Here is an 11,639-nt window from a genome sequence, read left to right on the forward strand (position 1 = left end):
AATGGAGCTAGCCCTCCTTTGGTGTTCAGCTCACCGAGCTAGCTCATAGGGGCCCCAAGACATGCTTTTATGCCCTCTAATTATCGAACAACTTTGCCCTTTTCGTATCTGACCTGTAAAAACACACTAAAACTCCAAAAACATTAGTCGAAGGGCTAAATTTATTCACCAAACTTAAAATTTAAGTACCAAATTAAAATGAATCAATTAGCTAAAATATTTAAAGAAGCACTTTAGGTGAGTGTTAACTTGACGTTATTTTATTAAAAACGACATAAATAATATTAAAAACGATAAAAGTGCTAAAATGGAAGTAAAAACTAAGTAATTAACAAAAGTAAAATAAAGCACGGGAAATTACCATTTATTTACTGGAATTAGTGTAAAATTACCCTAAAAACTGTACCAAAACATAGGGGTTTTTCACCCTATCTAACCTCCTTGCACTTAAAACTTCACTTGTCCCCAAGTAGAAACCCGAAAAACACGAAAAGGCTTTTTTTAACCCTTCAGAAGTTACCTTTTGAAAGCTTTCCCAGTTTGTTGCGCGTGGTAGGCCGATGTACACGAAACAAGAATCTAAAGTGGCAACCCAAACCTGAGTAACAGTGACTTGGCAAGATCGAAAAATTGTAATTTCAAATACACTTGGACCAAATTACACCAAATATGAAAGTTTCGGACTCGAAATCTCAATTCTAAGAAGTGTAATGACTTAAAGAATTTATGTAGAGTGAAACAGTTTGTAGAAAACGTGTTTTCGACTATATAAAACAAGGATTGTGTTTGGTTTGGGTGTTTCCACTCTCAAAATGTGGTAAAAAATAGTTGAATTTGTGTATTATCTCTTATTTTCACTCACTTTCACACGTTTTTCACTCTTTTATTTCTCAAAAACCTTTCTTTTTGCTTACTTTCTATTTCTCTCCCCTTGGAACAATTTTCCCAGCCAAATATATCAGTTTTGGGCAAAAAAACCGTCTGATTTGAATTAAAAACTACCTGAAAACTGCCAATGTTCGCCGATCGGCGACATGATCCCCGATCGGGGACCCCAATACCCGATCGGGTACTGACGTGGAAGAAACCGAATTTTTTAAATAAAAGAGATAATCATCTTGTTAGTTTGAGTAAATTATCAAAAAGAGAAAATAAGGTTCGAGTCTTAGCTTGCATTCTCGTACAATGTGACGTAAAGCGCACTTACACAAAACCGCAAGCAAGTAACATAGACTCATCATTAGGGCCGAAAAATATCTGTGCTCACAACTATATTAGTGCTAGTGAATCTCATTTTACACGTTGATATCATTTTGAATGTTCTGTATGTCTTCACATGTAAAATTGTCATCCATTGTTCATTTGTTTGATTGTTTATTTTATAATTTCTTTATCTTTATGATATTGTTGGGGGTAATTTAATTTTTATATTTTTAGCATAGGTTATAATTTTACTCTATAGTTATTTTTATTTAATTAAATTTATCTCTCAACAAAAATAAAAATGTGATAAAAATAGAAAATAATATCAAAAGATTATTATAAAAAGAAAAGAAAAGGAAATAATAAAAATCAGGGGCAAATTTGCACCATTTTTCAGCAACCCGTCCAGCAACTTCGACAGCAAAAACGGACCCCGAAACAACAAGATATCAGACAGTCAGTATTTTTTTTCAAAAAGTTCGGGATGTTGGCTTTTCGGAATGTCAAAAACGGAGCAAAACGGAGATGTAACGAAGCCGGTAGAATTTTTCAAAGAGCATTAATGCAGAAAAACGGATTTGAACTTGTCTACCTATTTCAGGAACGTATTTCACGGCATTACCTCCATTTTTCCAACTCCCAACTCATCCATTTTCTTTCTTAACTTATGGGAAGGTAATGGGATCATGTATGAGAAATTTAAGGGTCACTAACATGGGATTTGTTGCTCAAAATCCTATAAATAGAGTTCAACTCTTTCATTCCAATCCCCACTCAAAAATCAATCAAACACAGAACAACTCAATTTGTCTCTCAAATTCCTTGCCAAAATCGGCCATTTTATCAATCCTTAGGTTCGTAGAAATCGTTCTTTAGCATCTAATTAGTTTAAACAAACTCTCAATTTTAGAAACTTCAAATCCGAAATTCTCTTAGTTTACTAAATCAATTCTCAAATCGTTTTTTTGCAATCTCTTAGTTAAGTCATTTAGATCATTATCCAATTCTCAATGCTCTTTTAGTCTAAATCAAATTTCACCATTATCATCTTCCTCCAAGCTTTAAGCATTTTTTCGTGAAACCGAGATCACCGAAACCCCATTTTCGAGCAATTCTCAGTTTACACACCTATTCTAAATCATGTTTACAAACTTTTTATTGATCTCAATCAATTAAAAAGACCCAGAAACAAGCTTTGGAGTTTTTCATGATTGAAAAATTCATCAAACAACTTTTCTGGTGAGCCGTTTTCCAAATTTTATTTTGAGTTCGTTAGCTGATCATTTTAGTCCAAATTAATTTTAATCTCTTTATTGGCATCAATTCTCGAATTCTCAATTTTTATTTCGTAAAAAACGACCCCTTATAGCCTTCTTAATCGTCCTTAAAACACCCTCCACGAAACAGAATCAAGCTTTTGGTTTTTCAACCATCAAACAATTATTCTGTCACCCCATTTTCAATAATTTATTCCGACTCATTTACTCGACCTTTTCCCGAAATTTTGGAAAAGTAATTTATTAGTTCCTCTTTTTTACCTAGTCCTCCTATTTTGAAAAACACATTATAAGATCCATATCTTTTGTCAATATTAACTCTTTGATCCTTCTATTTATTTTTTTAGACTTTTAACCGAACATATATTAGCTTTCAGGACAGGCATAGTACGATACAAAATGAACATGTTACTCTGTTATTTTCTGTCTGTCTGTTTATGCCAAATATAACGGTTAAAAATCTTTAAAAGTTAGACAGAATGACCAAATAGTTAATATTGACAAAAGATAGAAATCTTGTACTGTGTTTTTCAAAATAGGAAACTAAAAAATATGTTAGATAAAAAAAATGGGGACTAATAAATTATCTATCCCTGAATTTATAATATTCTTGTATCAATTACATCCAATTGACTGAAAGTTTTGGTTTTGCAAGATCTTTGAGAAATACATACCATCATTGATTGAAATTTTTTTATTTGCTTCCATCTACTTGTTTCAATTTTCTAATTTATTTTATATATTTATATAAGTATATAATATTCCCTTCGGATCCAAGTATATTGACACAAAAAAAAATTAAAATTTGAAGCTCTGAAATTTTGAAAAGTAGTTGTGCCGTAAAATTTGATTGAAAGCATTCGTCAAAAATAATTACTGATGGATATCTCTGACCCCATAGGTGATCAGATGATAATAGATTATTATTTTGTCGATCTGACGGATTTTTCTGCAAATGTTCATTTTCTCCACATAACATATATCATTTGACGAATTTAATCATCAGAAAATACACAATTAGTGGTGAAATCTATTTTCGCACAGAAATATTATTATTTGTGGTGAAATCTCTCCAAAAAAAAATTAATCATATACCACAAAGAAAATGATAATAGTGGAGACATTATGCATTAATAGGGACATATATTTCACCACAAAGACCTTTTGCGTCCTTCTGCATGAACTTGTGGCAATTTTGATTTCGCCACAAAAATTTGAAAAATTTCACCATAAAAAAAAACTTGTTTTTCTTGTAATGACGTGATGGTAAAAGGTATCAAAAAAACACCTCTAATGTTGACCGTCAAAAATAATTTTACCCCTCATATCATAAATAGTAGGATTGAGTGTCAAACGTTTGACTAATTTCAAGCATCATCAAGAACACGAATATTATATTCATGTGTTCTCCATCAAATATTTCAAACTAAATTTAGAAATGAAATACTTAAAGATAATTGTTGAAGTGTCATCTATAATGTATTGGTGATGCTCTAATCGATCATTAATAATAACTGAAGAAGGTTTCCTAAAACAAGTAATACTAAGGGGAAATTGTAGAGGGACCAGGTCGTTGTGGGACTCCCAGTCATTTTGAGACACACGTCACAAAATCTGATGTGTTGCAAAATGAGTGGAGAGAGGAGCCGTTACCCTCTAATATTTCCCAATACTATATGCTTCATATGCTTCATATGTTAAACTAAACACTAACTGTTGCATTATTTTCATTTAGGTAGAAAGGAAAAACAGGAAGAAAAAAAAAAAAATCAAAATCCCTAGCTCTCTGGCACTGCTATCAAAATTCAAAACCTCAAATAGTTCCATTAAGACAAAGAAAAGAAAAATTAGGAGATTAGGAATTTGATTTTAGTGGTTACTACCTCATCTTATATATTCTTCTTGCCATCAGATTGTGAGACAGTCTGGCCCATTGACTCCAATTGATTCCTGAGGTTTTGATTGTCAGCCAGCAAACGGTCATACTCCATAAGGAATCCTTCAGATTGTTTACGCAGACCCTGCACTTCATCTTCTGCATCCTTTGCCCCCTTTGCTTTTGATTCACATTCACTTTCTAGATTCTTCACCTTTGATTTCAGTGTGTGCAGATCTTCCAATGTTTTAGCTTCCTCTGCATTCCCATTCTTTCCATCTTCAATCCCCCTGCTTTGTTTCTTAGCAGCCTCCATTATCTTCCTAAGTGAACGCAATTCTCTAATGTAGTGGTGCAATCTATCTATCATCAATGCCAGGAAAAGCAGGAATCCTGCACACAATTATTTCTACTAAAATCAACAACATAGTACTAATATGCAATCTTCACAGTAAAATCAACGACACTGACTATGAATAACGTAAACTTGAACAGATTGAAGAACCAAAGGATTAAACAAAAATGTTATCACACACGCATGACGACTCGAAAGAATATCCTGAAACCCTATCCATGGAGAAAGCATATGAATATAAACTGGAACATTCAACAGAACTGTCATCATGAAATACTCAGACAAAAATGAACACATCAATCCACAACTTGAACTGAATGATTGAACAGATCTAGAAAATATAATATGCTAAATCCACAACTTTCTGAGACAAAAGCTCACAAGGAAAAACGTGTCTATAAAATATATACGTCCCATGTGTATAGGATCCATCTATGTTGCATGGGAACTCCTCTTCTATAGTGTTTCCGTGTTTTTCTTTTCCATCTCCTAGCTATATTCTCTTAGAAATAGCGTTTCCGGGTGTCTGATTCCGTTTCAGTTTCAGTTTCAGTTTCCGTGCAACAGACAGGTCCAACATCTGAGTAGGTTAAGTTGCAAAAATTATTGTGAAAAAAAAAAAACGCTTTTAATTTTTTTCCTTTTCATCCATCATCTCGACATCCATTTATTCAATATATCAATTGATTCTACCAAAAACAAAAAAAATATATCAATTGATCTTTCAGATACTATGTTCTTTCTAGGACATGCTTTTTTTTAATTTCCTACGCATTAATAGCACAATCTTCAACTCTGATTTCAGAGCTTTATGGGATTTCTTAGTCAACTGAAGTCCAAAATCCATGACAGATATCAGAGAATTTTTATCCTTCATGACAACAGCACAAATAGCTAAATTGAAGTATGCTTCTGTTATCTCTCTCTCTCTGTAAAAAAGGGCGGCCCGGTCGCACTACGCGTCCCCGCTGAGCGAGGGTCCGGGGAGGGGTCCCACCACAAGGGTGTACTGGGGGCAAGCCTTCCCCTGCCAATTTATTTGGCAAGAGGCCGCTCCTAAGACTCGAACCCGTGACCTCTTGGTCACACGACAACAACGTTTACCGTTGCGCCAAGGCTCACCCTCTTATCTCTCTCTCTCTGTACCCAAAAAAAAATCAGGAGAATATGGCACGGATCCATGTGAATAGCTAGCACAAATCTCATAAAAGCAATCTTAAATAACGAATAAAAGTTGCATTATCATTAGCTTTTCTAGCTACAAATTAATCCAACATGCATAGCTTAAATGTTGGCACACCCAAACTCACAGGGTGAGAGAGGGAGCTATTGCCAGTATTGAGAAGCTAAGAGAATATGCAGGGCGCAATGTGCACTAAAGACAGTAATATGAAATGCTAGCACGATCATTACATCTATCTTCTTGATAAGAGTCTCAACTATTGTGTACAACATTGCTAAAACTACAGCCTTAATGCCTCTTAGCAATTGCTTCTGCATTACACTTTGGTAATTGGACTAAACATGGGAGCTTAAACAGCTTTGTCTAAAATTAAACTCATTCATGGTCCCAGACAACTACGCTATCCTAATGCAATGAGCCTCAACTGTGGACCCGGCATAAAACTTACAATTATTCTAAGGCCCAACCTAGCTGTACAATAAGCGGTCTACTTTTAGTTTAGTATGGTCCAAGCTTAAGGACTGATTCAGGGTGGGTTTGAATTGATGTCTAAAAAACAAGTGGAACCCGACATCAATACAATCCTACTATGAATTATGCATCAACATTAGTTTGATCATACATGCATAGAGGCATGTAAGCGGTTGCATATTAATAAGATGTCCCAAATGTCCCAAGAGGACATGTCAGACAAGCATATTGTAATTCTAAATAAATTGTTGAGCCAAAACAGTTTTTCTTATTGAATAGGTTGTAGCATGTTTTAATTATAAGGTGATAGAAAACAACTCTATACCGTTCTCTTATATGCCAACAATTACTATTACCCTATAAATAAGTTCAAGCAAATTGAAGTTTCCAAAATTTTCCATATGGTTGCATCCGATAGTATAAAAACTCAAAAAGATAAGATGCATATACCATTTTCCTTAGTTCAACAAGCAGTTAAACAATCAAACCATGAAAATGGTTCAAAATATTTCAAGTCAGATTCTCAAGCAGTACTTATATTACAGCAGCAGCACAGTTGCTTTGGCAAACCACACATATATGAATCTATGATTCCTCAAGACTAAGCTATACATGTTAATGTGCAATAACAAATCTATCTATTTCCAACAAATTAATAAACATTCTTTTACAAGCTAAATTTGAAAAACGCACATAATGCAGAAGGGCCTCGTAATGAGTAATAAAACATAGCTGTATACTGACAGCTTACTCATGTTTCAAACCACATCAGAACAAGTCCATATAGATCCAAGTGAGCTGACACAGAACTTAACAATTAAGTAATCTAAAACTTTTCTCCCAATCTTTTCCCAAGATAAATTGGTACTCTCTCATTCTAGTTTCTATAATAAAATGCTTCTAGGTGTTCTCACGCCATTTTAAAAAGATTTAAACAATATAGTTTAAAAAGTACGTTTTCTATCAATAAAGATTACTACCTAGCAAAACTACACATTCAAAAGGTATTAAATATATACGAGGTTTGTTGTTGTTACTGCTGCTGCTGTTAGCTAGTTCGCGTTTGTTGTTTGTTACTATTATTAATGTTTGGTAAAATTGTAATTAATCGTTGTTGTTATTATGTAAAATGTCTAGTATGGACATGTTTTAAATTAATCAACAAATAAATTATAAAAATGAAAATCGTAATACATAAATTAATAAAAATAATCTAAATAAGTAAATAATAATTAAAAATGATAATTTATTGAACGGAGGAATAACGTTGAAGAAAAATGTATTTTGTAGAAATAAAAAAGATAATTTTATTAAAGCTCCAAAACGCTAAAGGTGTTGTTGTATAACCTACGGTTTAGAGTGAAATCCTAAACAAGCTGAAACAGCCTCAACATTGTAAAAAAAGTTAACAAGAGTGAAAATAATGCACATTAGTATAATCTATTGCGGTTTAAATATTTCAAATCTATCTATTAATTAAATACTACTAATTCCTTTGGAAAAAAGAATGCACATTAAATAGATGTATAATAGAACACTAAAAATTAATTATACTCTGGAGAGAAGGAAAGTGGATTATATTTCCAGAGTAAAACGTTCATTTTATTTCAATAATGCTACAGCGCGTTCGAATGGTTCCGCTCCGTTCAAATAAATATTTGTTGGGCTTATGGAGACTAAAATATATAGGCCCAACTGAAGCGATGGGCCCAACTGCAGCGATCCAACTCGCTGCTGAGTTGGACGGGGTAAGGGGGGCGGTAGCCCCTGTTGGGCCATCGGCCCAAAAAAATTTTTTGGCATTTTTGGGCGATTCCTCTTTCTCTGTAATCCGCATCTCATTCATTATAGTGAAATATCCTGGTTTGGTAGTGCCCCCAAACGTAGTCATTCTAATCGAGTGGCGAACTGGGTAAATAATTCTTGTGTGTTTGCTTATTTTTCGTTTATCATAATTTCAATTATTCCTAACAATATTCATAAAGAGAAAGAACATAATACTACTAAACAAGCTACGAAAAGAGCAGAAACTCATATTCTATGGCTTTTATTAATCAACTAGGAATTATTTCTAAGGCTCCATCCGCCATTTAAAAAATAAATAAATCAACTCAAATACAAACCTAATTCCCATTGCTCAAAATTCAAAGCGTTCTTGGAAAAACAAAATCAGAGTAAAAATAAGAAAAGAGAGTTACCCATGAGAGACGCCTCAAGCATGTGCTTGGACATGAGAACTTGATCAGTAGGATTGGGAGTACCAGCCTCGATTGTACGATTCTGGATCTTGATCATACTATATACACTAGCCAAGAGGACGACAAAGACAGTCCCAGCAATGGTTTTGATCATTACAGGGCCTCTGCCTCGCTTGACCCGATCCAAAGTCGCGATCACCAGCTTTCTCAGTGGGGTTTTGAATAGGAGCGTCAGGATTAAAGCCATTTCCCCAAAGTTTACGGCGTAGAGAAGCTGTATCATGATGTAATTCTAAGGTATGAGATGGTGGAGAGAGATTCTGATTTATTTTTGTTTTCTGTTGTAGAGTAAAACGGAGAAATGAGGAATGTTTAAATCTGGTAGACGAAGAAGCGTGTGAAGCGCCGAGTTCTTCTTTCGTTAAGCGCTTAGCTCAATTGAAGATGACGCACACGTGGCTGTGAACAAACGGTTTAAAGTCTTTGCTATTTTCAAAATTTCATTATTGAATGAGATTCGAATGTGTAGTACTAGTAGTGGTTAGTAGTTAAGAAAGCGAAATCAAATTTTTTATTTTGATTTTTTTATCATATTGTCGGCAATTCTTGGTAACTTACTTATACCATTTTTATCCATTTTTACATGTATAACCTTTAATTTTGTACATTAAATTATACAACTTTCTAGTAACCTCCTATTAAAGTGTATAATTGATATTTGGTCAACGCAAATCAACGTTACCACGTCAATATTTTGATCACTTTAAAAGTAAACGATTCACACCCTAATATGGAATTACTAAAATACATTCATCTCTCCCAAATTGAAAAAAAAAAGTAGAACACACACACCCTCTCTCTCCCTTCATTTTCTGTATCTCATCTCTCTAACTCTTCTCTCTCTATAAAAGCTTTCAAATCTTTCTATCTTTCCTTTTCTCTCTCTAACTTTTCTCTCTATCATTCCGACGTTGTTCAGTTCTCTATGAAGCGGCTAACTATCGCCGACCTTTCTGATTGGTCCAACGAGTTCGACAACGTACCGTTTGTTCACCGGCTAAAGCTGCTAAAGACAACGAAGTTGATTTCATTATCTGCTAACAGTGAACCAGCTTGAGTCATTTTTTTTTTATTTTGGTCTAGCCATCCGTATCTCCTCTCAGATGCTCTCTCATAATATCATGCTTGATACACACGTTTTGCCCAGTGTAATAAAGACATGTGCTAGGTTTTCTTTATTGAAGACCGGCAAGCAGGTTCATTGCTTCGCATCTGTATCTGGGTTTGCTTCGGACTCAAGAACAAACCATACATGTCAAGTTCTTTAAGACTATAAGCATAGCGTACAATACGAGCAGTGGAATGATTATAAATTAAGATTACCCATCACTCAAACACACAAAAACAAACACAAATTAAGATTACCCATCACTCAAACTTCTGAATTTCACAATTAATCACTATCATCAACAAAGAATTAAGAAGAAATTGATAATACTTAATTGGGCTAAATCAGTAAAAGAATAAATCAAAACAAATATGTGAGCCAATAAATCAATTGGCAACCGATCAATCTCTGCTCCTTCCTCCATGTTTGAATCAATTTGAAGAAACAGAAAAAAAAAAGAAAAAGAAAAAGAAAAAAGACGAGCAGACAACGAATTGTAAAAAAGAACACATTGATGTTCTTGAACAAACCATGGGCTGCCTCAACCAGATGTTGTTGCTTAGAGAGAAAAGTTAGAGAGAGAAATGGAGATAGAGAGATATTGAAAGCTTTTAGAGGGAAAGAGAAGAGTTAGAGAGAGAAATATGAGATACAGAAAATGAAGGGATGGAGGGGGTGAGTTCTATTTTTTCAATTTGGAAGTGATTAGGGTATTTTAGTAATTTCATGTTAGGGGTGTGAATTTTTTACTTTTAAAGTGGTTAAAATGTTGATGTGGCAATGTTGACTTGGGTTGACCGGTCACAAATACTGATATCTCCCTAATTTATACTATTTTTAGAAGTAATTTAGCTTGTTTTAATTTAGTTTTTGGTTAATTTTAATATTAATTTGGTAGTTTAGAGTTATTTTCACTATTTTCCAATTCTCATGGCATGATTAGTGTTTTCAGGGACCTTTGGGGACAATTCGAGCATTTTCGGACCAGACTAGGGACCATTGGAGCATTTGTGGACTATCCAAGGACTATTGGAGCAACTTTTGGACTCATCAGGGACCTAAAAGGCCAAAAACCGGAATGTCTGCCCCATTGGAAGACCTGTCTCGGCGAGACAACACCTGTCTCACCGAGACAGGGCCTTGTCTCATCGAGACACCACATATCTCGATGAGATGAGGTGGGGAAGGCAATCCCAGCGCCTTCCCCTTTGCTGAAGTGCGCGAATCCTGCCCCAGAATCCACTAAAATACACTGGAATTACCTGTTTTGCCCTTTTTCAAGAAGGGTTTCTCCCTAACTCTCTATAAATAGGGAGATATTCCTCAGTTCAGGCATCATTAATTAATTCAGGCTTCCTATTAGTTTTTAGCTTGGTTTTAGGGTTCATATATTTTTAGCTTTCTAGACTACCTCTAAATTCTGCAATTTCATTATATGAAAGAACAGTCAATGGATAAGCACTTGGATCTTCTACTTTGTAATCAGAATCGACAAAGCGGGTTTTAGATCTCTCTTTCCCTTTTGTCTTTTATCTTTACAATTAATTGAAGATGTTGTTTACCGCCTATATTTATCTTGTTAATATGATTAGTTTGCCTATGAACTAATCCCCATCCAATTTGGGATGGGGATGAAATTGATTGTATGATTATGTATGTTTAAGGATTTAGGGTTTATATGATTGCTATTGACTGATTGATTTATATATGCTTAATGCCTTGAGACCGACAGAAGATAGGATTTTTATATAGATATGAGACTGACACGAGATTGTCTAGTCTAAATTTGCATAAATTGACCTCGCTAGGACACTAGGAGTGAGGCTTTGTGGCTAGGCTACGGCTTTAGTCTTAATCACCAGAGAACTTAATGCTTTGCATGACCTAGGTTATACTGCCTAACCAAGC

The 11,639-nt window shown here is 34.5% G+C and overlaps 1 protein-coding gene across 1 annotated transcript; it reads right to left on the bottom strand.

Moving 5' to 3' along the window:
• Positions 1-4,177: 4,177 nt before the first annotated feature.
• On the bottom strand, positions 4,178-9,044 carry LOC136230111 (uncharacterized). Its single transcript, XM_066019049.1, has 2 exons — positions 8,564-9,044; positions 4,178-4,749 (listed from the first exon to the last, which is right to left on the bottom strand). The coding sequence occupies exons 1-2, from the start codon at positions 8,844-8,846 to the stop codon at positions 4,370-4,372; spliced, it is 663 nt and encodes a 220-aa protein (XP_065875121.1). The 5' UTR covers positions 8,847-9,044; the 3' UTR covers positions 4,178-4,369.
• Between the last annotated feature and the right edge of the window lie 2,595 nt (positions 9,045-11,639).

Source organism: Euphorbia lathyris, chromosome 5 (assembly GCF_963576675.1).
Source record: "Euphorbia lathyris chromosome 5, ddEupLath1.1, whole genome shotgun sequence".
Lineage (NCBI taxonomy): Eukaryota > Viridiplantae > Streptophyta > Magnoliopsida > Malpighiales > Euphorbiaceae > Euphorbia > Euphorbia lathyris.

Bases quoted from the DNA above. Each gene is read 5' to 3' on its own strand.
- LOC136230111 (XM_066019049.1), bottom strand. From the start codon at position 8,846: ATGATACAGCTTCTCTACGCCGTAAACTTTGGGGAAATGGCTTTAATC. The intron at 4,750-8,563 runs GTAACTCTCTTT...AATTGTGTGCAG, and splicing joins GCTTGAGGCGTCTCTCATGG to GATTCCTGCTTTTCCTGGCA.